The sequence below is a fragment of the Amblyraja radiata genome, chromosome 26, assembly GCF_010909765.2.
Source record: "Amblyraja radiata isolate CabotCenter1 chromosome 26, sAmbRad1.1.pri, whole genome shotgun sequence".
Taxonomy (NCBI): Eukaryota; Metazoa; Chordata; class Chondrichthyes; order Rajiformes; family Rajidae; genus Amblyraja; species Amblyraja radiata.
The window spans coordinates 9,304,388-9,332,279 of NC_045981.1; the positions used below are offsets into that span (position 1 = coordinate 9,304,388).

Consider the following 27,892-nt stretch of genomic DNA (forward strand, 5'->3'; position numbering starts at 1 on the left):
AAAAAGTTAGAAATGTAAGGAAATCACACAAAGCAGAGATTAAGATTAAAATTAAAATACAAAATTCTCTTACGAACCTTGCAAAATCAGGATCTTCAAATATTTGAGTGAAAGTAGTTGGTGAATGGATCATATTAAGGGAGGATGAATGAGCAAAGGTATGGAATTTAAGTGGGTGGAATGTGGAGGGAAAATATCTTTAAGGGACAGTGTGACTCATGCATGGAATTATTTTAAATGTAGGATTTTTATTTTGATATCGCTCACCGCAGAAATTGTACTTAATGTTCAGATATAACGGCAACTAGTCTCTTGGTGGCTGTCTGGCTCTGCACTGCTGGAAGCAGTCCTTGACATGGCTCTGAAACATCCAAATGGAACTTGGGTGGTAGAAGGAGAATTGTAATGAGTTCAGGGAGGAATATATAAAACACCATTTGTCATGGGGCCATCCACTTTCTTGGTAATTTTTACATGAAGAAGCTCTGTCATGAAAGTAACATTTTTTAAACATTTTAGACAATCGACAATATGTGCAGGAGCAGGCCATTTGGCCCTTCGAGCCAGCACCACCATTCAATGTGATCATGGCTAATCATCCCCAATCAGTACCCCGTTCCTGCCTTCTCCCCATATCCCCTGACTCCGCTATTTTTAAGAGCCCTATCTAGCTCTCTCTTGAAAGCATCCAGAGAACCTGCCTCTGAGGCAGAGAATTGCGCAGACTCACCACTCTCTGTGAGAAAAAGTGTTTCCTCGTCTCCGTTCACTGTTTTCCTGTGCGTGGCAAAGTAAAGCATGGAATGAGAACGGGCTGGGATGTTTTGCTGAGTTTAGGATTTGTTCAGGATATTTTCAGTTGTCTTGGTAAAATTGGTTTGTTTGTTATATAAAGCTCGAGTTAATAAGATGCATTCATTTTAGGTTTTGCTGGGTGCATCAGGTTAAAGGGTACAGAGATTTTACAAGGGTGTTGCCAGGGCTAGAGCTATAGGGAAAGTAGGCTGGGTCTCTATTCCTTGGATTGGAGGAGGATGAGGGGTGATCTTATTGAGGTGCATAAAATCATGAGAGGAATAGATCGGGTAGATGCACAGTCGTTTGCCCAGAGTAGGTGAATCGAGAAGACATAAGTTTAAGGGGAGGAGGGAAAGTTTTAATAGGAATCTGAGGGGTAACTTCACACAAAGGGTGCAAGGAAACAAGCTGCCAGAGGCAGAGACTATCCCAACATTTAAGAAACAGACAGGTACATGGATAGGACAGGTTTGGAGGGATATGGATCGAACGCAGGCAGGTGGGACTAGTGTAGCTCTGAGATGTTGGGTAAGTAGGGCCGAAGGGCCAATTTCCACACTATCACTCTGTGACAAAATCAAAATAACAAAATAATCAGGTCAATGTGAGGGACCTATGCACCGACTCAGTCGGGTGTTAATCTAAACCCTCCTAGCCTGAGTGTATACTCAGCCATTTGGAATGCAAGGATAAAAGCAGGAATTAACTGCTTTTAAGAGGTGGTTTATTTACACTTGCACCATTATTTTGGGGGTGGTGGTGGGAAGATTTTCGAAGTTTAGGTTTTGGACTTGATTAAAATCAAAACAATTGTGTCCAAGATCCACTGATCTAGTGCTTATTATAAAATGCTATCCAAAGTAATTCCCGCATCCCATCCTTAATTATTTCCCTCCCAATAACAGTTCACTGTTTCACTTTAAATAATTCTAGTTTTGCAGTTGCCGGTGCAATGATTTGTTTGCAGATTATTTTGTTTTCCTCTACTGATTGGCAGTGCGCAAAATTTAATCAGATTTATTTTTAATTTCAGCAACTTGGGTGCTGCTCTTTATAAGGAAGTTAATCAAGGAGGGCAACAGCACAACAATAAAACGTGAAGATCAGTATCAATAAGCTGTCAAAACTATTTTCAAATGGTCACAGTGAAGGCGGCTGTGATCACAACTCTTCCCTCTAGCGAGACTTACTGTTTTCACGATTCCACTTTGTTCCATCCAGGATTGCAGCTGGTTTCTGAAGTATCACAAACAACTACTTTCATCACTTATGATGTGTGCAGGAGCATCAATTATTTTTATCAATCACATTGGGGCAAGATAGAAACATAGAAAATAGGTGCAGGAGGAGGCCATTCGGCCCATCGAGCCAGCACCGCCATTCATTGTGATCATGGCTGATCGTCCCCTATCAATAACCCGTGCCTGCCTTCTCCCCATATCCCTTGACTCCACTAGCCCCTAGAGCTCTATCTAACTCTCTTAAATCCAACCAGTGATTGGCCTCCACTGCCCTCTGTGGCAGGGAATTCCATAAATTCACAACTCTTGAGTGAAAAAGTTTTTTCTCACCTCAGTCTTAAATGACCTCCCCTTTATTCTAAGACTGTGGCCCCTGGTTCTGGACTCACCCAACATTGGGAACATTTTTCCTGCATCTAGCTTGTCCAGTCCTTTTCTAATTTTATATGTTTCTATAAGATCCCCCTCATCCTTCTAAACTCCAGTGAATACAAGCCTAGTCTTTTCAATCTTTCCTCATATGACAGTCCCGCCATCCCAGGGATCAATCTTGTGAACCTACACTGTACTGCCTCAATCACAAGGATGTCCTTCCTCAAATTAGGAGACCAAAACTGTACACAATACTCCAGATGTGGTCTCACCAGAGCCCTGTCTGGTTGACCAGATACTTCAACTGACGTCTGCTGTTATCTTCCCTCCAACAAATGGGTGACAATATCCCTGCTCGTATTCAACTATAGCTGAACAGCTGTTGTATGCCCAAATGTGAGGCAATGACCCGATTCAGGCACACATGGGCATAGACAAAACTTCAAATAAAGACAAGGAACTGCACATGCTGGAATCTTGGGTGGAACACAAAGTGCTGGATTAGCATCTCTAAAAGACATGGATATGTGATGTTTCAGGCCAGGTCTCTTCAGACTGAAGGAGGGGTGTCTGACAAGATAGGTCACCTACCTCACTTGCTCCACATAAGGCACCTGCCTCAATGACCTGTTACAGTAACATTTGATTAATGCTGCTTTTTGTGTCCTTCAATACAAACTCATGACAAATATTTTGATTAATATTTTATGATCTAATTGATTTGAAAATGTGGTTATGGTGTGGTTAGACAAAGTTGTACAAATCTGAATGGATGATTAGATAATAGTGAGTTTTTCCAAACTGATGCACCTTGCAAAACAATGTCCTTGCTTGCCTCGATGCCGAGACCCTGCGTAAAAACAAACCCGGAAAGTGTACTACCTTCAGATCACTGTAAGTGTTTACTTAGAAATATGGGTAACAAAACAATTTAATAAATTAGTTTAATAAAACATGATCACATAGAAAAATTGTTAATGCAACTTTCAATAAGCTAGTCTAGTTATCCACTGTACAAGATAAATGTACAAAGTAATTTTGAGCTATGCAGTATTAGTGTCAAATGGAGATATTATGTAAACATCCATGTATAGATAACACCAGGGTCGAACAGGTAAAAGCATGGCTGAAATCCAGCCAGTGCTTCAGGCTCCTACTAGAGCAAAAAGATTTGAGCACTAATTCAGCATAGATCGTGGTAGAATTTCAATATTTCTATTAAAACATCTCTGCCGCCAACATCGTACATAAAGTCTTCATGGAGAGTACAGCGGTAAACTTAGACGACCTGAAATTACCTGGTCCTATTTATATTTTAAGTTGAGGATTTGTTAAAAGAAAAGGAAGAATTTAAATCAAGAGTCCACCATCTGACCCTGCTGTAGTTGAATGTACATCCGAGATATAGTTATTGTGCTTTCATTAGTTCAGCCCTTTAAGAAAATGCACAAGCACTCAGCCCACTGTGTGGCAAATGTTTACAGTGATGGAGTCTTGCTGTACTGAAATGACGCCATCTGTAGTTGACTCTGAAGTCGCTCGGCCTCCAGTTCTCTGAAGTACACGTTGTCATCGTCCCGAGTAATCATGTCCTGCAGTTCACGGATTTCTTTCTCCATCTTGCCACGCAGTTCATTCTTCAACTTTTGGAGTGCCTGCAAGGAAGCAAACAATTGACAACACTGACCACAAATGTTAGCAATGTTCACCTGCAACATCTTGTTTCTGTGGTTAGAATATTAGTGATTCAAATCTCAAATCTGTGAATGTTTCAACAATGCTTTAATCAGAGAATGAAATTAAATATCAATAACTATTCACACTATTAAGATATGCCAACTAAAAGTAGGTCTATTACAGCAAGCAAAACAAAGTACTGGAGTAGCTCAGCAGCTGTGGAGGGAATGGGCAGGTGACATTTCACACTAAATGGATCCCAACTTGAAACATTGCCTGTCCATTCTCACTGCAGATGTTGCCAGACCTCTGGCGTTCTTCCAGTAGTTGCTTTGCTCAAGATTCCATCACCTGCAGTTCCTTGTGTCTATTTATTGTGATGACTCCTTGCAGTGAAATATTGTACTAAAGGCCAAGTTTACAATTTACAGATGCTAACTATTCTTTTCACATTTATAGTTAAATTTCACAAATCTTTGAAAGCTTTCACACTAAAGCTTAAGCGATTTAATAAGAATCAGAGGGGTAACTTTTTCACACAAAGGGTGGTGGGTGCATGGAACAAGCTGCCAGAGGAAGTAGTTGAGACAGTTACTATTGCAAAATTTAAGAAACATTTAGACAGGGACATGGATAGGACAAGTTGAGGGATATGGATCAAACGCAGGTAGGTGGGACTAGTGTAGCTAGGACGTGTGGGCAAGTTGAGCCGAAGGGCATGTTTCCACACTGGTTTAATAGCTTGCATTGACTGTCCCCCTTCATCTACTCTCCTGAGAACTGCAAAAATATTAATGATTCAATTATACTTAGCATTTCACTGTACCTAGTGCAAGTGACAGTTTTGCATACAACCTGGTGAAATTGACCCAGTTAATTAAACAGGATTTCCTTTTCTTAAATCAATTGCCTCTACTCAATCATGGTCTGAATGTTTTGATCACATCCTTTTTAATATTCCATTGTTTACTAATGACTCAGATCGCCCCCTCCTTTCTCAAACAGTGACATGATTTTTGCTATCCTCTCTGCAGAGGACTGATGGGATTGTTTTGCTGAAAGCCAACAAAAGACAGATATCCAAATCCTGTGCCATGAAATGACAGTACCTTATTTTGTGCCGTCTCTTGCATGTGAACTTTCTGCTGCTCTTGTGCCAGAGTCTCCGCCAACATTAAAAACTAGATTGAAAAATAGATCTCCGTTAAATAAGTGAATTTTCAAATTGTGATGTTAATTGCAATGCAATACAATGATTTTTATCACATAAAACTTAATTCTGCTTTTGTCAAGATATGCTGTTATACTGACTTCATGACTAAGGTTTCATATGATACTCAAAATCTACCTGCAATTAGTGACAAAAACTAGAACAGGACCTAGGGCTGTAACAGGCTACACAAAGTACTTGGTTGGCTATGAAGGACTTTGGGAAGTTCAAAGGCTCAATGTAAATTAAAGTTATTCTTGATGGTCAACTTTTACACATAGCAGTTTCAGATTACAATGGTTTTCAAATACCTGATCTCGATAATAATTCTCCATTGACTGTAACTCTTCCTTTTGCCGTATCTTGTGTTCTTGCCGTTTCTCTTTAGCGTAAGCCTTCAATTCACGCAATCTCTGCTTCTGAATGTCCAAACCACCCTCAAACAAGTTTTTGAAAATCTTTAGCATTGGGTAAATAATGTACATGTTAGATTAGTCACGACAGTAAACAAACGTGCAGTAAGTATCTATACTATAAATAATGATTGCCGAGGTGTTATGAAAATAGTTCTCACTGGTGTTACAACTGTACTGTTGGAGGCTAGTCTCAAAACCATTTGAGATAATCATATCTATAACTGATTAATTCACTCATTTTCCTTAAGACAATTTCTCACATTCCACTATCCATAAACACTAATGGAAAATTTATAGAGGCTAGCTAAACGAACACATCTGTGGCAGTAACTGAAGTAAGCACATGCTGTCAAAGAATTAATAAATTCTGCACAGACAATACCAAAGGCCTGGATTGAACCTGGGTTACTGAGCGAATAAGTTCAAATCAATTGTGAATAACTGATCCCAACACCACACCACTTGCTACATCACACTAACAAGAAAATGACCCCTTATGCTTACTCTTAGAAGTCACTCTATTCACTAATACATTACAATCTACAGCAATTTTTTTTTTAATACAATAATTCCAGATGTGCATCCTAACAGATGTACTCTGGAAATTTAATGATAGTACATTTTGTCCCCCTTCTGTTTCACCCACAACACTTTAGTTCTTCAAAAAAAACTTCAATAAATTGGTCAAATGATCTCCCGTCGACAAAACCATGTTGACTCTTTGCCTGAGCAGCTCTGAAAAATTCTCCCATGTGTGGAGAGGAATAAAAGGAGCCAGTGTCAGTGACCTCTCCCACTCCACCGGACCCAGCATTTCCACACGCAGGTCAGTGTTTGCATGTCCTAACCAGACTCCCCAGACATACACACTTACTACTCTCATGGGACAGGGAAAAGATTCAAGGATGTGGTCAAACTCCTTTTCAAAACAAAACGCAACATCCCCATTCAGGAAATATAGTCCATTCATTGAGAAGCTCAGCCTACCCAGCAGACAGAGTGTTCCACCTCACAAATACGCACTGGCCCGGAATGTGGAAGGTTCTACAGCTTGCATTTCAGCCTCTCATCTCAGAGCTCACAAGGACTGGAGTGGAAGCAAATAGGCCCATATTAAATAAATGCCTAAAAAAAAAATGATAACCTTTCTTGATACCCCACCAAACAGCTTCAATAATAGTGTCTAACATTGTCCTGCAGTCTATAGCTTTCACCATCACCATCGCTAATTTGTAAGTTGTAATCCTGATCATGGCTCCAACATTATGGGGAGAAGGCAGGAACGGGATACTGATGGGGGATGATCACAGTGATCACAGTGAATGGTCGAAGGGTCGAATGGCCTACTCCTGCACCTATTGTCTATTAACTCATTGTCACTGGCCAATTTTACCATTGCGTCATGGATCCAGATATTATCAAACATGTAGCCCAGCATCAAATGTACAAGTCCCATCAATCCTGATTGATGATTCCTCAATATTTAAACGTTACATGCTAAAGGAAGGAACTGCAGATGCTGATTTAAACCAAAGATACACATAAAGTGCTGGAGTAACTCAGCAGGACAGATAGGATCTCTGGAGAGAAGGAACGGGTGACATTTCGGGTCTGAAGAAGGGTGTCGATCTGAAACGTCATCCATTCCTTCTCTCTAGAGATGCTGCCTGTCCCGCTGAGTTACTCCAGCTTTTTGTGCCTAGAAATTCATACTGACTGACTTGGATTTTTACACATTTTTTTGTTCAAGTATAGGTACTGGCTATGAATGTTCCCAGCATTGATGTTGGGGAACCAAGGTGCAAATACTCAGTTTAACAATCCTTTTACAGGATAGCTGTAACAAGAAAGAATCACAAAAGGACAGTCAGTAGTGTTTGCTACTATTCTTCCTTCTCATAAGTCTGGATTACATTTCACTTAGGCCCTGCACTGTGTCATGCTGCTCGGAATAGCCAAAATACCTCAAACCACTGCAAGCAGATCAAATATATACAGGGAAATTATAGAATTTAAAAAAAGTAATAATGAGCAAAGTTCAGCTCTGCATGAAATTTATAGTCGGAGTGAGAAGCTGTGGAAATGGAACTTTCAAAGGGTAGTTTGAAAGCCCCCATCACAATTTAAGCAACTAGCATTCATGCAGAAGGATGTCAGAATACTAGCAGGTTTAGGTGGGGATGTCAGGTATCAACCATTTATGGAAGGATCCACATTTTAGGTGACCTCTGAAACATCACTGAGGCTTAACAGCAGAGGGCGCAAAAGATGGTTAGAAAATTCCCCAACTTCTGTAGAGGGTTAGCAAATATTACAGAAAAGGCATAAGAAAATTTGCGTTGTGGATTTGTTGAAATTGTTGTTGCAATGGACTGGCACGATTAAAGCACCTGCACAAACCTAGACCAAGGAGATCAACTTTGTTAAAGGCCATCATCGAAGTCTGCTTTCCATTGATACACAAAGTTACTGCAAAATAATCTGCTTCACTCAGTTAAGCAGTTGTTACCCAAATGAAAGGTTAATAAGTGAACGATGCAGGTGCCCTTTGGTATGGGTACAAGTGCAGCACAAATGCCCACATCTCACCCTTTCTTCACGAGTCCTCGCCCTCATCATTTTGGCACGGAGTTGAACATGGTAGTCATTGTAGTACTTCTTGGCACGAGCAACTTGCTGTCTTTGTTCCTTCATCTTATTCTGGGCCAACTTCTGCTGCCGGATGCGTTCCTTAAACTCTTTCTGAAAGTGAACCAGAAAAGTAGTTGGTACGGGACGAATATCTTGTAATGGTTGTCAACAGCATATGACCAGTGACAATGGAGGAGACATTAATGGAGAAGCTGCTGAACACACAGAAAATGAGTTGAGTAAGTACTGTAGTCTTTAGCACCTGTCACATCTTCAAATGTCCCAAAGCCTTTGAAAGGTTGAGCTTCTCTGTTGCTGGGAATGGGATAATCAATATGCATATGGCAAGGTGCCACAACATGTTTTAGTGACAAATGACTGGTTTTAAGTCACACTATTTCAGGAAATCTTAATGCCAGGAAAATGATGCCACGGGATGTTTGAATATCTATCCGAGAGGACAGAGGGATGACACACCGCTGCAAACTCACATTCAACAGACGATGGAAGTCACGGGGAATTAGCTTGGCCCAGGATGTTCTATTAAGCTATGTAACAATTCTGTCAGTATTTTTAGTTTGCAGTAACAAATATTTATAGCTACCCTGTATTAAAAATAGCTTTATTTTTGAAATTCCTATGGGAATAAGACCATTGTTATTGAGAGTCTGAAAGCCTCACCTCGAATCCTTCTTTTCCCCATTGACACAATTGTTTTTATAACCCGGTTGACAAGTGCCTTCATGGCGGATCTACTTGTACTATATTGGTGGTTAATCAAAAATTATTAGATGGTACATTTCTGGTTTGTTCGAGGTGCTATGTAATTAAAATGGATCTGTGAGCCTCACCAGCCTGTGGTTGTGATCCTGTTCCTTTTTAATGATGTCCATCAGCAGGTCATGCTTCCTCTGGGCATCTTCAATCTGACAAAGTGGAAGCAGGAGGTGTTAGAAAGGGTCACTTAGTCTGGAAACTCAAACATGATATTTGAAAACACCACATGTGAAGACTGTCCTGTAAGGACTGTGTATACGAGGTAGGCAATGCAACTCACAGCGGACTGCAGCTTGGCTTGGTTCCGGTCTTGTTCAGAGCTGGACTTGGTCAGCTGTTCCACCTGCTTGAACTGCTGCTTCCACATTTTGTTCATTGTGTGCGGAGACACGGACAGATAGGGGAACTCTTCCAGTAGTAAAGGAAGGAGGTCGTTATCGTGGATCTTCACTGCAACGGACAAAACATTTAGATGGCCTTTTGTAGAGATCAAACTTAAATTGCTCTAAGGAATTTTTGTTGTTAAATCCGTGATAGTTCTTGTGTATATTAGATATGGACAGCACACCTTAAAGACAGACAGAGCAGCAGATGAACATTTGTTCATCCAAAGAAAGCCAACAGGTGTCAGCAAACAGAGTGATTTATGATAGTCCACCACCAGAGGGCAGTGAGAAGCACATGATTAAAACACCACTGCAAAATCAGGCCAAGATCTTGAATAATTACATTCTGTCGTGGGAAATTAGCCAACAATAATGTTGCTTATCCTTCAAAGGAATGCGGGACAGAGGTAATAACTGCTGTATATCATGTTTTTACCATGTGCGAGCAAAGCACCGTCAAATTCCTTGCATGTATACATACTTGGCCAATAACTTTATTCCGATTCCGATAGATCACGTGTAGGCAGATCAGATTCGTGTGGAGGAAGGAACTGCAGATGCTGGTTTAAACCAAAGACACAAAATCCTGGAGTAACTCAGCGGGGCAGGCTGCATCTCTGGAGAGAAAGAATGGGTGATGTTTCAGACCCGAGAAGGGTCTCGAACCGAAACGTCACCGATTCCTCCTCTCCAGAGATGGTGCCAGTCCCGCTGAGTTACTCCAGAATTTTGCGTCTATCTTGAGATTAGTGTGTAGTGGCACCATGTTCGGCACAGACCAGACACTATGGGCTGAGCAGCCTGTTTCTAGACAGTTCTGTTCAATGAATACACAGAAACAAAGACCCAAACACCCTCAATCTCTCATTCACATAGACAGTGAATGGTAGAGAGCTGGAGACCAAGGACACTCAAAAGGCATGTCAACCATCAACATATGGTAGACCAATGACCTTTTCTAAAGGACGTGCTATAAAACGAGCTAACACACAACGCTCAAGACATCGTGCACCTTCAAGTGGGCCGTACAATCGCAGGGCGAGAGGGCTTTTGGAGTGCTGAGGAAGAGGAATATGCACATTGTAGGTCTGATCTGCAGAAAGTGAAAAGGATTGGAGCACTGGGTTGTCCCAAGATTCAGCCATTTAGCTGGTGCGGTGGGGGTGGAGAATCACAACCCGATTGTGGAAGAACACAAGGAAGAGGCATTCCGAGGACCACCCATCAGGAGCAAGGATTTGCCACTGATGGATTCCATGAGCTTGGAGTGTCCCAAAGCTGGCCCTGTGCCCTGAAGACCTGTTTCTTGAGGAGCTGCCCACACCAACTGCTTGCCACAGGTCTAGGATGGGAGCTCGTGTTGGGTGGCACGGCTGTCAATGCTTGCGTCAGGGCACTTGAATTGCAGAAGGAAGAGCCCAGACTTCATAGGACATCCCAACCATCCCGAGTGCTTTTAAATAGCTAGTCAGCTATTTACACAAACATGGTGCTGCATGACAGAACTTTAAGCCAGTGTGATTTTACTCGATTCCCACCTCAATACCACGAGGGAAAAAAGTAATCAGCTGTGCTCTGGCTGAAAACAACAGTCGAAGCAGCCACACCAAATGTTTTTCCAATTAGAACTATTCGGAGAATAGAAATTAGAGTGCCATGGAGAATGAAGAGACAATGATGAATTAGAATCATGAAATGAGAGCACAGGCTGCAACTGAACATTTCTGAGGACGAGCCACTGCAAAGTTCACATGAGGCAGCATCAATTCAACCAGCTGAATGGCTTGCTTCTCTGCTGCAAATGTGCCTTTGAGTTTCAGCTCACGTTTTGGTTTAATGCACCCAGGTTTGATTCTGAACATGCCTACAATTTTCCCCATCAGATTTCAATGACAACATTTGTGTTTCTGATGTTGGGTTGGGAGAGAGAGAGGCAAGTATTGGTTTCAGGCAGAGAGTAGGAAAAAGAAAAAAGCAAGTTTAAAGAAAGTATTGGTAGAAAGCTTGGTCATTGACAGAGTAAATCCAGATAGCTTCTTATCAATTCTCTTGTTAACAAATAAAAATGACCACAAAATCTGCAGGGCTGAAGCAATGTTAAGTGGTCACCGAATCAGAGAATGTGGGGATGGGAGCAAGCATTGCATGAGATGGAGTTAACATTGAGGCTGGTGAGGAGGTGACTGTTGCGCAAATTGATTCTTTGTCAAGGAAGTTTGGAAAAGTTCATTCCTTTGTTACCTGTAGACAAAGGTTCAACAGCTGTGTGGTGGCGTTTATGCTTTTCCAAATGTAATTAGCCAATTTTAGCAGATGTGTGTCGTCACCAAATTTCATCTGATACTTTCACTGTAGTTTTAATGGGGTGGAGAGCAAGGTTAAATAAAATCAGTATTTGACTATTGACAATTTAGTAGCCAGTTGTAGAAATTACACTAGACATACTGGTTTAAAAAACACAATGAGCCTGGGCAGAACTGTTGGTATTTCCCAGCATAAAAGGACAATGTAAAAGCAGGAGTCTTAACCCTCCTGACTGTTGCATGCCCCCTGGATTCCCTGTGAGGTCCAGCAGCAGTATGGGAACATGCTGAGACACCACACAATTGACACAGGAGACACTGTCCACCGGTCGAGTACCAGATTTCCCCAGACAAGAGGCAGGAGTTCATACACTTGAATGGAGAGCGGGTAGCGAGGAAGAACAAGCAACATCTCACTACGTCACTCTATGGCCAACAAGCACCCTGCTGTCAGCAGCAGAACCACTAGATCGAGAGCTAGAATGGGGAATGCGGCCATTTAATGAACTATTTCCCCATTCAGTGGCCAAGCCAGATCAAATAGGAAGCCAATTATCCAATTCACCTCTCCCGTGTTCCAAGTCTCAGAGATGCCCCAATGTTTGTAGCTCAACCTATCTAGATCTCCTTTGTCCCATCTCGGGTCCCACTTGCCAGTCCTCACCTTCCATCCCACAATTCTCCCTCTGATCATCAGCAGCCGTGTCTAGTGCCGCTCCTTCTGGGATTCGGATCCAGATTCGATCTGGATTGGCCATTGAATGGGAACAAGGGCTTGATTCGGTTCCAGCATCCTTCCCACTTGTGTCATCATTGTGCAAGTTCAAAACCTGGCCTCATCTTTGATCATTTCCCAAGGCACCGGCCTAGTGTCTGCTCATCTGTCCTCCCTTACTTTCACCAACAGCTGGGTAGGCTGTTTTATGCCAAAGAAACTTGTTGATGGCTGTTCTACCCAGACCAGCTTTTCTCTGAACTCAATGAAACTGAGATTAAAACAACAGTGGCACATACCAGGGTAAAGTTCAATGGTGGGGAGAGTGGGTGGGTGGGGGAGGGCTGCTTGATCCGGTGTACTTTGGCTCCACTGCAATGCTGTACAATTATCTTTGGTGGTTCCACAAGTTAACACGTTTCTCTCAAAAATCACAACTTTCCATTCAGCAAAACTCAAGCGATTTCTTTGAATTCTTACTCTGCATTGCTTTCTTTGGCCTTGCCACTCCTGTTGGCGTCCACTGGCCCGGCTTTGGCTTTCGTGGTGTGGTTTTTGCAGAATAAACTTTTGCTGGCTGCGGAGTTCTTGGAGTCTCTTTGAAGATGTTTTCTTTATACTCTTGCTCCTTCATAACAGATGTAGAACAGATGTCAAGCACCCGACAGGAATAGTCTGCTTGTTTTATTTACCCATTGGAACATGGCATGAGTTAGCATATTTTGAACAGGAATAAAAAAAACTCGATTGCAAGTCAAAAGCATGGAGTCATTCATTTCTACAAAACAAGATAATCTTCAGCTAAATGGTTATAACTTTCTGGCTTATTGCCCAAACAGAACATGTGAAGTTAGAAAATCAATTGAACTCATTTGATGACTTACTGTTTTCTTCACTTTTGTTACTTCTTTTCCAATTTTAGCTTTCTCTTTTTTCTTGTAATGTTCCAGTTCGTCTTTGTAACACTCACTCACTGCCTAAAGCGTAAAGAAAATGTCTCTGAAGATTTGTGGAGAAAGTCACTTAAAGAACAATTCACTACACAGCCAAATTGCTAATCACTGTTAATATTGGCAACCTCCCTGAAGGGAAATTCATTTCTTGGTGGAATGGGAAGTATACAGCTCATTAAAGTGTCCTTAAACAGAAACATCTTCAAATGGAATGGGAGATTTCACCACGTTTGTTCAATTATGTTCTAAAAAGCACACTGAATGAAGCAAGTAATTTCATTAGAGATAAGATTGTGTTATACATATTAGTGGACTATTGGCCATAACTATAACGAAAAAGGATGCTTCAAGGCCGTGATCCAAGTAACTCGAGGAACGCATCTATGACTTCGGTTTTATGCTGCAGATCCGCAAACTGCTGCCCCAAATCTGGGTAATTGTTTGCCAAGTTGCTGGTTTATACGAGATTGGATAATTAGATTTAGAGGAAGGTCACCAAATGAGAAAGCACCATCAAGAATAAACTATCATCCAATCCATATTTCATGTACCCAGGCCTTTATCAAATCAAAACACACAGAATTAAAGACTCAACAACAAAAGTAAAAGCCCGAGGGCACCGAATATGCACCATGAGTGGTTCAATGCACTGGGCACCAAGCACTAGAAGAGTGTGTCCTACCAGGACAGTGTATGATCATTGCTCCAAACAGACATTCCCCTGGGTTACACAGACGAGTGCGACAGCAGGCCTTCCTCTGCTGGCACAGTTAATCTGGCCCCTCCACATCCCAGACTTCCTCTGCAACACTGATGGCATTGTGTCACAGCTGGTGGAGCCAGGGTCTCGGGTGCTGTCTGTGTGGAGTTTGAACGTTCTCCCCATGACCGTGTGTGTTTCCTCGGCTCCGGGTGCTTCAGTTTCCTCCCCCATCCCAATGGCGTGCAGGGTTGTATGTTAATTGACTGCTACAAAATAGCTGTCAGTGTGTAGGGAGTGCTTTAGAAAGTGGGATAACATGGAACTATTGTGAACGGGTGATCGATGGTCAGTGTGGGCATAGCGTATTGCATCTCCGTCCTAAACATAAACAAACGGTGCAGGGAATAGAGACCGACAAGGTTGCATTTATTATGCAATATTTGATGTTCCAAACTGCCTCATTCTATTTCAATTTTTAAAAAGTATTCTTTGCACCATCCACAACAAGAGGTTAGAGATTTGGCATCAGCCCTATTCAAAACCGTTGCAAAGTAACTAAATCTCAAATGTACATTTTTCCTTAATATTGCAAGTTTTGTGATCTGCACTAGATGCAATATGCTATCTGACATGATTCTATCAGCCCACCTTATCAAGGTTACGCTGGCTGAAGGCACAACAGAAAATAACATTGAGGAAGTTGCGGTCAGATGATTCACTGTTTCCACGGCAACATACTCTTGCTTTCCCCGCCCACGAATGTCCCAAGCACAAGCTTTGACATTGAATATTCTTCAGCTGCCTGTTGTGAACAACCCAAACATACAGTATTTACAGTCTAATGGACTCAACTGGAATCTGTATCCCTCTCAGTTTTTAATACATTATTCATTTCACCCAGAAGACCTGAGAACAGAAAGAAAACCCAAAACTGGAATTTAAACGCTGTTGCCTAACTTTTAAGGCTTCAAGAAAACCCTCCAAAAATGGTATAAATGGCATAAAGCAGGAAACAAATGTCAAGAGAACACTTCCACAGAACCCCAATTAAAAAAATAAATTTAAACTCTGGACTTTAACACCGAGGCGTTTTGCATCTTAATATTTAATAAGAGTATTTTATTCGAGCCAGCACCGCCATTCAATGTGATCATGGCTGATCATCCCCAATCTGTACCCCGTTCCTGCCTTCTCCCCATATCCCCTGACTCCGCTATTTTTAAGAGCCCTATCTAGCTCTCTCTTGAAAGCATCCAGAGAACCCACCTCCACCGCCCTCTGAAGCAGATAATACCACAGACTCACCGCTCTCTGTGAGACAAAGTGTTTCCTCGCCTCCATTCTAAATGGCTTACTCCTTATTCTTAAACTGTGGCCCCTGGTTCTGAACTCCCCCAACATCAGGAACACGTTTCCTGCCTCTAGCGTGTCCAAGCCCTTAACAATCTTATATGTTTCAATGAGATTGCCTCTCATCCTTCTAAACTCCGAGTGTACAAGCCCAGCTGCTCCATTCTCTCAGCATATGACAGTCCCACCATCCCGGGACTTACCTGGAGTAAGTCACTACACTGTGGAACCGAATGATGTGTTCAATATGCCCAATGACAATATGTATGTTTAGAGTATTAACAATAATCTGGAATCCGCGTCAGTTTTGGCAGCTGGTCTTCAGGTTCCTTTTTGCCTCACCAGGGTTCCAGTTCCCATGCTTCCTTCCAAGTAGCCGGGACCCCAATTCCCATACTCCCTTTAAATTCACTGGGTAATTAGAATACCACTTGTTTAAGAAGGAACTGCAGATGCTGGAAAAATCAAAGGTAGACTAGGAAAAGGGGAGATGCAGCGAGACCTGGGTGTCATGGTACACCAGTCATTGAAAGTGGGCATGCAGGTGCAGCAGGCAGTGAAGAAAGCGAATGGTATGTTAGCTTTCATAGCAAAAGGGTTTGAGTATAGGAGCAGGGAGGTTCTACTGCAGTTGTACAGGGTCTTGGTGAGACCACACCTGGAGTATTGCGTACAGTTTTGGTCTCCAAATCTGAGGAAGGACATTATTGCCATAGAGGGAGTGCAGAGAAGGTTCACCAGACTGATTCCTGGGATGTCAGGACTGTCTTATGAAGAAAGACTGGATAGACTTGGTTTATACTCTCTAGAATTTAGGAGATTGAGAGGGGATCTTATAGAAACTTACAAAATTCTTAAGGGGTTGGACAGGCTAGATGCAGGAAGATTGCTCCCGATGTTGGGGAAGTCCAGGACAAGGGGTCACAGCTTAAGGATAAGGGGGAAATCCTTTAAAACCGAGATGAGAAGAACTTTTTTCACACAGAGAGTGGTGAATCTCTGGAACTCCCTGCCACAGAGGGTAGTCGAGGCCAGTTCATTGGCTATATTTAAGAGGGAGTTAGATGTGGCCCTTGTGGCTAAGGGGATCAGAGGGTATGGAGAGAAGGCAGGTACGGGATACTGAGTTGGATGATCAGCCATGATCATATTGAATGGCGGTGCAGGCTCGAAGGGCCGAATGGCCTACTCCTGCACCTAATTTCTATGTTTCTAGATAAAAAAGCTGGAGAAACTCAGCAGGTGAGGCAGCATCTATGGAGCGAAGGAATAGGTGACGTTTCGGGTCGAGACCCTTATTCAGACGGTTCATACTACTTAATTTTTTTTTTTTTTTTTAAACACAAATTGAAAATACTGGTATATTAATAGGATTATTACAACAAACAGTTTGGAAAATAACTGGAGTAACTCAGGTCAGGTAGCATCTCAGAAGAAAACGGATCATAAGAGATACGAGTAGAATTAGGCCATTTGGCCCATCAAGACTCCTCCATACAATCATGGCTCTATCTCCCTCCTAACCCCATTCCCCTGCCTTCTCCCCATAACCTCCGACACCTGAACTAATCAAGAATCTATCTATCTCTGCCTTAAATCTATCTCTGCCAAAGATTTCCACAGATTCATCACCCACTGACTAAATAAATTCCTCCTCATCTCCTTCCTAAAATAACATCCTTTAATTCTGAGGCTGTGACCACTTGTCCTAGACTCCCACTAGTGGAAACATCCTCTCCATATCCACTCTATCCAAACCTTTCACTATTCTATATATTTGAATGAGGTCCCTCCTCATTCTTTTAAACTCCAGCGAGTACAGGCCCAGTGCTATCAAACGCTCATCATAAACTATTCATTCCCGGAATCATTCTTGTCAATGACAGGTAACATTTCAGACTGGGAAGAGTCCTGACCCAAATGTCACCCATCCATGTTCACCAGAGATGCTGCCTCACCCGTTGAGTCACTCCAGCACCTTGTCTTGATTTTTAAACCAGCACCTGCAGTCCCTTCTGTCTCCAGTTGGAACATTTGCCAGTCCAGCACCATTTGCCAGTCCAGCATCAAAGCATTCAAAAGGGAACTGCAGATGCTGGAATATCGAAGGTACACAAAATTGCTGGGGAAACTCAGCGGGTGCAGCAGCATCTATGGAGCGAAGGAAATAGGCGACGTTTCGGGCCGAAACCCTTCTTCAGACTGATGGGGGGTGGGGAAAAGAAAGAAGGAAAAGGGGAGGAGGAGGAGGAGCCCCGAGGGCGGGCGGATGGGAGGGTGGGAGGAGACAGCTAGAGGGTTAAGGAAGGGGAGGAAACAGCAAGGGCTAGCCAAATTGGGAGAATGCAATGGCATCAAAGCATGCTGGATTATTGCAGCTTTACTATGGTCAAAGGTAAAGAAACAATGCAAATGTAAATTGTTCAAATTCTATTGCATGCATGTGAAATACAATTTACAACTGGACTAGCTCTGCAGCATTTGTGTAATACAACACAATATTTTTTCAAAGCTATGTCTTATGAAAGTAACACGTTGTGTAATGTGGTTTGTTTTTGGGGTGCCACAAGCTGTGCTTGAAGCATTTGCCAGATTTTGGGGCTATTGCCAACTTGCCTTGGCTTTCACCCTTTGTAGGTCCATTTCCTGCTGTAGATCTCTGCGGATTTTCCTCATTTCGCCCTTTGAATCTTTGTTGAGAGCATCTTCAAATTCAGCTCGTAGAGTTTGTCGAGGTGGAGAAGGAGAAAGAGAGCGAGCTCTGGCTCGGCCAGTCTTCCTGAGCAGTGGCGTTGCTTTATATTTGGGGAAAACACAAAAAGATTAATTACGTCGATTTCATATTTTCAGACACAAGTAGTTTGAATGATTATTATGTTATTAATTGCTTTCATTCAGAAATTGCTAGGTTCCAAATTGATAATTCACAACCGATACCAACACTTAAAGATCTATGCTGAAAATAGAGAATCATTTCTACTGGCCTGAAAATCCACTCATCTATTTGCATTTCCTAAATTGCTGGTTTTAAATGACTTAATTGCTAATGGAAGTTTATTTTGGTCCCAGACAGCTGCGTTTACCCTCCAGTTCCAAATATTTATAAATGAGACAGAATTAATTAGACTTTATCCTTTTTGCTGAATAATTGCAACTAGAATAGAAGTTTACGCAATGGACATACATCTCATCTTGTGAAGAGGAGATCGAGACCAGGCCCAAGACATCACCCTGAATGAGGGTGGATAACTCCAACCACTTTCCTTGGTGCCCATAATGGTTCCGACCATTTCCCTTCCAGGTCTATTGCTTTCAGTATTACCAGAGCTCCTCGATGCCTCACTTGGACAGGTGATGCCTTGATGTCTGGAACACAAGAGCTGCAATGTCTAGAGGGAAAGACACCACAGCTCTTGAGTTCCAGAGGTGAAGGGGCTGATAGCTGTTGACATCAAGGCACCACTGGTCTAAGTGAGGCATCGAGGAGCTCTGGAGTGAGCCTGGTCCTGACAAAATGTAGAAATAAAGAACTACAGATGCTGGTTTATATCAAAGATAGACAAAGTGCTGGAGTAACTCAGCAGGCTAGGCAGCATCTCTGGAGAACATGGATAGGTGATGTTTTGGGTTGGGACCAGGTCTCGATCCGAAACATCACCCATCCTTTTTCTCCAGAGATGTTGCCTGACCCATTGAGTTACTCCAGCATTTGTGTCTATCTTTGGCCCTGACAAAACCCAACTTGATATCAGTGTAGGAAAGAACTGCAGATACTAGTTTAAATCGAAGGTAGACACAAACTGCTGGAGTAACTCAGCAGGGCAGGCAGCATCTCTGGAGAGAAGGAATAGATGACGTTTCAGGTAGAGACCCTTCTTCAGATTGATATCAGTGAGCAGGTTACTGTTAAGTGCCACTTGATAGCACCTTCCCTTGTGCTGCCAATAGAGAGGAATGACTGGGCAATAATCAGCTGGAATGGATTTGGACCCATGCAGCACAGAAACAGCACCTATATACTAACTTAAATGCTTCATCTAAGCTAGTCCAATTTGCCCATTCTGAATGCAAATCACTCCAAATCCTCCCTATCCTATCTGCAAACTTATTAATCATGCCTTATTCTCATCTGAATCATCAGACAGGTGACAAATAGCAATACGCCCAGCACCGATCCCAGTGGCACACCACTAGCCTCAGTAGCCACATTTTATTCCACTTGCCTATAATGGACCTTTATCTCTTTTTTCCTGACCAGAGCCTCAATTTCGTCTGTCACCCAGAGTTCTCCCATCTGCCTTATTCTTCACTCATTTGTCATTCCTTGTGAACAGAACACCTGACGTTGTCAGGTAAATGACGGTACCGAATGAGTTTGCTGGGTGTACGCCTAGCTCTAGGATGCATGTCTTCAGTTGGGGTGTTCACTGGATGTCACAGGTCAATCATCTCAGCACAGTTCATCCTAGAGTTCGCAGGGTGACGCCTGTATGGCCGTGAGTAGTCGCTCAAAGAGTGGTACCCTTTTCTGGCAGCTGCTGGATTTTCAACATTTTGAAAATTTTCAGCGACCTGCCGCAACTATGGTTGATGCCGGCAAGTTGCCCAAAAAAATTGTGTAAGTGGAACAGGCCCGGCCCAACCATCTTTGGCTGTTTCCTCAATTATTTTCTTCCCATCATAAAAGGGCAGGAGATGGGGCTGTTTGTTGATAATGTGCAGGTATGGCCTGACAAGTGACAAAACCTATATCCCTTCAGTTTCTTGTTCGGCTTCTTTCGGTGCCAGGCTAGGTCTACCCACATCAAGAGAGTCTAACCGCCACTTTATAACATGCAATGGGATTCCCAATGCAGAGCCTTTCATCCACACTTTTAGGATCACCACAGACTAGAATCTTAACTCAGCCACACAAATACCAAAGCTGCAAAAAAATAGGTCAGATGCTGTTTTTGCAGTAGATCTCAAATCCCCAATGGCCTGCCATCATCTACACTGTAAGGTAAGGAATGATGAATGCAGCTCAAAGTGCTGAATTTTTCCAGGAGACATCCTGATCGGCTGCACTATATCAACAACCTTAAACACGATATTTGGAGAATTGCATGCAATTCCGGTCGCCCCGCTAGACGATGGATGTGGACACTCAAGAGATTGCAGAGGAGGTTTACTAGAATGATGCCTGGATTAGGGAGCATAAATTAGAGGGGTTAGACAAAACTTGGCTTGTTTTTCTTTTTATGGAACATCAGAGGTTGAGGGAGTCCTGATAGAAGCACATAAAATTATGCGAGGCATTGATAAGGTGAATAGTCAATTTTTTCGCCACAGGATGGAAATATCAAATACTGCCATAGCTTGAAGGTGAAGGGGACAAAGTTAAAACAGAGGGTGGTGGGTGTCTGGACTGCTTTGCCAGGTGTGGTGACGGCAGCAGATATTAGAGCAGCATTTAAGAGACTTTGAGATAGACACATGGATAGGCAGGGAATGTAATGATATGGATTATGTGCATGCAGATAAGATTTGGTCTTGACATCATGTTCAGCACTGACACCGTAGACCAAAGGGCCTGTTCCTATGCTGTATTGCTCAGTGTTGTTCCTTCAGCATTGTGCACCAGGCTATAGTGCCGACTGTGTACAAGTGCTGCAGCAGTTTGTTACGACCGCTTGGACCTCCTGCTCCATCCACTGCAAATCTGCTCCAATTCACACTCCAATCCAGTAGAAATCTTCCTTAATCATTCATAACATATTCCAGGACTCCTGGTACACCTCCACCAACCATCTCTGCTGGGGAATTCAGAATGGCCAAGATAACCATGTCCATTTGCAAACTACCACCCTGCACAGTACACCTGACCCGCTGAGTTACTCCAGTGCTTTGTGTTTCTCTTGGCAAACCAGATCCTGGTATTTCCACCCTGCAGTAATTGCAACACTGAGTCACTACCAGCAGAGGTCCTCAGTGAACCAGGTTGTGAGCTGGGAGAGAGTGATGTACAGTATTATTATTCTTTTAATTATTAAATCGTTGAAAACATTAGTGACGCAGTGGTGCTGGTTCCCGACGGTGACGGACGCACCACAAATCTCGGTCCTCCATGCAGCTGGCAAGCTCCTCTTGTCTCTACACATGCGTCTTCCGTCAATATCTTCAGCATCGTCTTGATTAGCCGTCCCGGGTCACACGGGTGGGTTCCCACAGCACAACCGTATTTGCGGGCATTTCTGGGTGGCGGTGGCAGTGACCAGCGGGCCTCATCCTTCTCCACCCGATCTTCACAGTCAGAGGTGGAATCTCCGCATAGAGCAGGGCGTTGGCAATGAGTTCAAGAATCATTCCACCAACTGTCAATGAATTTCAGCCGTTTTTTTGCAGGGAATGTCACTTACTTATAGCTTTATACTCCTAAGTACGGGCGTCATACTCCTCCTTACCCACAAAAGACATACCGATTAGAACCTTACTACACTGCCTAAAAAAGCATTGCATGCGAAAGCTGTGTGGCAGTCTGCCCCGGTTTTGTGCAAGGCCAACTAACAGCAATGTTCTATCGTGCAAGACAGCGAGCACAATAGAACAGACTTTGCACATAAAAAACCTACCTCCACCATTTCAAATAGAGTTGTGGAAGATGAGAAGAAATGCTCCCTGACACGCTGTGTCCTCAAGTGGATTTGTCTGTTGCTTCTTATCTCACATCTTAAAAATTCTCAAACAGGGTCCGTCAGAATATAGCCTTGGATTTGACAGCAGCAGGCTGGGAATGCTGGTCCGCTTTAATGTTAGTCTCAGTCCTGCAGTAAAGGCAGGAACTGCAGATGCTGGTTTATACCGAAGATAGATACACAATGCTGGAGTAGCTCAGCAGGTCAGGCAGCATCACTGGAGGAAAAGAATAGATGACGTTTCAGATGGAAACCTTTCTTCAGACCCGAAGGGTTCCGACCCTAAACATCACCTGTTCATTTCCTCCAGAGATGCTGCCTGACCCGTTGAGTTACTCCAGCATTTGTGTCTTGCTTGTGTGTGAATTGTCTGTGCTGGTCTCAAATATGGAGCTGTATTTTATACAAGTGACATTAAAGAGTATATTGAGCATTTCTGTGGCAGTGCAGGGCATACCTATACCAGTTACACTGTGGAACTGAATTTATGGAAGATCAAATTTTCAAATCCGTTCTTAATGCATAAAATTATAATTATGCAACTATTCCTGCCTAAAAATATTACAAAGTATTTTGTTAATGGCAGAATTAAACGGTAAAGTATATATATATTTTTTTTAAACACCACAGGCGTTCTCCTCTCTCCTCGCTAGTTAGCTGAGGTCTATTATTTTACATGACTTTATTTTTAAATAGGATTTGTTGTTTTGTGAGTGTCAATGATAACAGCTGCCTTAAAGCAGTTGCAGAACAAACAATGCAGATTGGAGACGTGGGACACAAGAAACTGCAGATGCTGGAATCTTGCGCAAAACAATGTGCTGGTGGAACTCAGCAGGTCAACATTGAATCCTTGCTTATGGTTACTAATATGCTACATTTAAAAGTGAACATGCTGAATTGAACTAGCAAGAATCCTTTTGGAGACATCTGTGAAAAATCTAAAACTGTGAAGGAGGGGAATGAAATCAAAACAGAAAATGCTGGAAATACTCAGGTGGTCGGGCAGCACCTGCGGGAAGGGAAACAGTGCTGCCATTTCAGGAAACCCTTTGTCACAAGTCAGAGAGGAATGACACACAAGCAGTTAACGCTGGAGGATACCAAAACTAGTGCCATATACAAGTCTGATACGGACTCTGGGAGGAATGGCTTCACGTGTTCTAGGAACAGGGTTAGGCCATTCGGCCCATCAAGTGCACTCTGCCATTCAATCATGGCTGATCTAGCATTCCCTCTTAAGCCCATTCTCCTGCCTTCTCCCCATAACCATTCAAATATCATTTTAGGAAATGAAATGTATTACTTGGAAATATTGAAGGACGAGATGGATAAGCATGAGTAAATTGAGGGTTTAAACAGTTTGCACAGAGATTAAATGTAATAAGAATTAGGTGTGCATGTAAATAATGTGACTATTTTATCCATGTTAAAGTTCACATGGATTAGCAATATCTCTTGTGTAGCATCACATAACCTGGATTCAGCACTCTATTCTCTAGACCTGCCAGCATGGGCCTGGACGATTTTTAAGAACTGCTGTTTTGCAGGTCTGAAGCCATGAAGTGCGTTTCATACCTGGTAAACGGTGGACTCTTCTATATTCTGTGATGCTATCACTGTGCTGAGATAATTTATCCTCTTCTTTAAAATCACGAGCTTCACTCTTGTCATTCAGGGCTCGTTTCAGAATCTGTAAGCAGATAAGACGCGTCAGATAATTATCAATTCTCACTATGATTCATTTGAAAACAAGCGTTGGCATGAACCTTAAGCAAGAAACCACTGCAGATATCACAAAGCTGAAATCAACTGGAATTAGTCAGCAAGTCAGACGGTATGTGTGGACAGATGCAAACATTGATCTGCAATGCTAAAGCAGTTTTTCCTTCATCCAAAGTTGCCTCAAGACTTGTTGATCTTGCCCATCATTCTCCTTGGTTTCAGACTTCCGGCAGCTGTGTAGGATACCTCGAGATTACAGTTTTGTCAGCTTAGTTTTGTTTCTCCACAAACCTGCTAATGTTTCAACCCCTCCAGACAAATTGGGTGCCATTAACAGGCCATCACCACCCTCTCTCATAGAAACATAGGTTCAGGAGTCGGCCATTCAGCCCTAGGAGTCAGCACCACCATTCAATATGATCATGGCTGATCATCTAAAATCCGTACCCAGTTCCTGATTCTCACCCCCCCTCCCCCCCCCATATCCCTCGATTCCTTTAGCCCCAATAGCTAAATCTAACTCCCTCTTGAATTGGCTTCCACTGCCTTCTGTGGCAAAGAATTCCACAGGTTCACAATTCTCAGTGAAAAAGTTTTTCCTCATCTCAGTCCTAAATGGCCTACCCCTTATTCTTATACTGTGATGCCTGGTTCTGCACTCCCCAACATCGGGAACATTTTTCCTGCATCTAGCATGTCCAATCCTTTAAGAATTTTATACGTTTCAATAAGATGCCCTCTCATCCTTCTAAATTCCAGTGAATACAAGCCCAGACAACCCATTCTTTCATCATATGTCAGTCCCACCATCCCAGGAATTAAGCTGGTGAACCTATGCTGCACTCCCTCAAAAACAATAATGTCCTTCCTCAAATTAGGAGACCAAAATTGCACACAATACTCCAGGTGCAGTCCAGGGCTTTGTACAATCGCAGTAGGTATCCTTGCTCCTAAACTCAAATCCTCTCACAATGAAGGCCAACATGCCATTAGTTTTCTTCACTGCCATTTAATAGCCATCAGGCTATTAAACCTGGCTCGGACAAAACTCTGATTATTAATAACCCATTTTCTGTTATTTGCACTTTATCAGTTTATTTATTCATGTGTGTATATATTTATATTATGGTATATGGACACACTTATCTGTTCTGTAGTAAATGCCTACTATGTTCTGCGTGCTGAAGCAAAGCAAGAATTTCATTGTCCTCTACAGGGACACATGACAATAAACTCACTTGAACTGGAACTTGAACTTGCCGTATCTGCATGCTTACTTTCAGTGACTGATGTGCAAGCACACCCAGGTCTCGTTGCACCTCCATTTTTCCTAATCTGACACCATTCAGATAATAATCTGTCTTCCTGTTCTTGCCACCAAAGTCACATTTATCCACATTATACTGCATCTGCCATGCATCTGCTCACTCACCCAACCTACCTATCCAAGTCATTCTGCAGCCTCATAGCATCCTCCTCGCAGCTCACACTGCCACCCAGCTTTGTGTCATCCGCAAACTTGGAGATGTTACATTTAATTCCTTCATCTAAATCGTTAATATATATTGTAAATAATTGGGGTCCCAGCACAGAGCCTTGCGGCACCCCACGAGTCACTGCCTGCCATTCTGACAAGTCAAGTCAAGTCACATTTATTTATATAGCACATTTAAAAAACAACTCTCGTTGGCCAAAGTGCTTTACATTTGTTATAAGAATAGTATAAACAAACAAACTACATACATATATACATATAACCCTCGCTCAGTGGACGTCAGTAAAGGCTTGGGAGTATAGATAAGATTTTAGTCTTGACTTAAAGGAGTCGATGGAGGGGGCAGTTCTGATGGGAAGGGGGATGCTGTTCCACAGTCTAGGAGCTGCAACCGCAAAGGCGCGGTCGCCCCCAAGCTTATGCCTAGACCGCGGGATATTCAGCAGCCCCAAGTCGGCCGATCTGAGGGACCTGGAGGTGGAGTGGTGGGTGAGAAGACTTTTAATGTAGGAGGAGGCAAGCCCATTGAGGGCTTTGTAGACAAGGACTTGTAAATTCCTACTCTTTGCTTTGTCTGCCAACCAGTTTTCTATCCATGTCAGTACCCTACCCCCAATACCATGTGCTCTCATTTTGCACACCAATCTCTTGTGTGGGACCTTGTCAAAGGCTTTATGAAAGTCCAGATACACCACATCCACTGGCTCTCCCTTCTCTATTCTACTTGTTACATCCTCAATAAATTCCAGAAGATTTATCAAGCATGATTTCCCCTTCTCAAATCCATGCTGACTTTGACCAATCCTGTCACTGCTTTTCAAATGCGCTGCTATTGCATCTTTAATAATCGACTCGAGCAACTTCCCCACTACCAATGTAAGGCTAACTGGTCTATAATTCCCCGTTTTCTCTCTCTCTCCTTTCTTCAAAAGTGGGGTTACACTAGCTACCCTCCAGTCCACAGGAACTGATCCAGAGTCAAAAGAACATTGGAAAATTATCACCAATGCATCCACAATTTCTAGGGTACTCTGTGATGCAGACCATCAGGCCCTGGGGATTTATCTGCGTTCAGTCCCAACAGTTTACACAACACCATTTCTTGACTAATGTGGATTCCCTTCAGCTCCTCCCTCCCACTAGATCCTCAGTCCCCTAGTATTTCTGGGACATTGGTTCTGTCTTCACTGAGGAAGGCACAAACAAAGTACTCTTTTAACTGTTCTGCCATTTCCCCGTTTCCCATTGTAGATTCCCCTGCCTCCGATTGCAAGGTACCTACATTTGTCTTCCCTAATCTTTTTCCATATCTAAAGAAGCTTTTAGTCAGTTTTTATATTCCCCGCAAGCTTTCTTTCATGCTCTTTCCCCCCCCCCCCTCTTAATTAACCCTTTGGTCCTCCTCTGTTGAATTCCAAATTTCTCCCAGTATTCCAGTTTGTCGCTTCCTCTGGCCAATTTATATGCCTCTTCCTTGGATTTAATACTATCCTTGATTTCCCTCGTGAGCCACGGTTGAGCCGCCTTCACAGTTTTATTTTTTCGTCAATGGACAATAGGTGCAGGAGTAGGCCATTTGGCCCTTCGAGCCAGCACCGCCATTCATTGTGATCATGGCTGATCATCCCCAATCAGTACCCCATTCCTGCCTTCTCCCCATATCCCCCGACGCCGCTATTTTTAAGAGCCCTATCTAGCTCTCTCTTGAAAGCATCCAGAGAACCTGCCTCCACAGCCCTCTGAGGCAGAGAATTCCACAGACTCGCCACTCTCTGTGAGAAAAAGTGTTTCTCGTCTCCGTTCTAAATGGCTTACTCCTTTTTCTTAAACTGTGGCCCCTGGTTCTGGACTCCCCCAACATCAGGAACACGTTTCCTGCCTCTAATGTGTCCAAGCCCTTAACAATCTTATATGTTTCAATGAGATGCCCTCTCATCCTTCTAAACTCCAGAGTGTACAAGCCCAGCTGCTCCATTCTCTCAGTATATGACAGTCCCGCCATCCCGGGAATTAACCTTGTAAACCTACGCTGCGCTCCCTCAGGGATGATTAATTTTGGGAGTTCATCCTTGCCGTCTTTAAATCTTTGCCATTGCATTTCCACCATCAACACTTTAAGTGTAATTTGCCAGTCTATTCTAGCCAATTCCTGTCTCATACCTTCAAAGTCTCCTTTCTTTATGTTCAGGACCCTAGTCTCTGAATTAACAGTGTCACTCAGCATCCTAATGCAGAATTCCACCATATAAATGGTGACCGTTGCCCAATGGGCCTTGCACAACAAGATCGCTAACTAATCCAACCTCATTACACAATGCCCAGTCTAGGATGGCCTGCCCTCTAGTCGGTTCCTCTACATATTGGCTTAAAAAACCCACCTCTCTCTATCTCTCTCTCTCTACATTCCTCTCTTCCTCCTCCTAATCCATTTACTCTGGTCTCCACCCTACCAGTCATTCCCTTTGC

The 27,892-nt window shown here is 42.9% G+C and overlaps 1 protein-coding gene across 2 annotated transcripts in view; it reads right to left on the bottom strand.

The window, feature by feature from the left end:
* Positions 1 to 3,341: 3,341 nt before the first annotated feature.
* The window catches only part of cep95 (centrosomal protein 95), a 46,864-nt gene continuing 22,313 nt past the window's right edge, over positions 3,342 to 27,892 (bottom strand). For both annotated transcript variants that reach the window (XM_033044182.1, XM_033044181.1), the window contains exons 13-22: positions 23,785 to 23,899; positions 18,149 to 18,327; positions 13,411 to 13,503; positions 13,007 to 13,154; positions 9,403 to 9,572; positions 9,197 to 9,271; positions 8,304 to 8,456; positions 5,610 to 5,756; positions 5,198 to 5,269; positions 3,342 to 4,066 (exon numbers count right to left, since the gene is read on the bottom strand). In XM_033044182.1, coding sequence (XP_032900073.1) covers positions 3,890 to 4,066; positions 5,198 to 5,269; positions 5,610 to 5,756; positions 8,304 to 8,456; positions 9,197 to 9,271; positions 9,403 to 9,572; positions 13,007 to 13,154; positions 13,411 to 13,503; positions 18,149 to 18,327; positions 23,785 to 23,899 — 1,329 coding nt within the window. In that variant the 3' untranslated portion in view covers positions 3,342 to 3,889. The remainder of the gene's footprint in view (positions 4,067 to 5,197; positions 5,270 to 5,609; positions 5,757 to 8,303; positions 8,457 to 9,196; positions 9,272 to 9,402; positions 9,573 to 13,006; positions 13,155 to 13,410; positions 13,504 to 18,148; positions 18,328 to 23,784; positions 23,900 to 27,892) is intronic.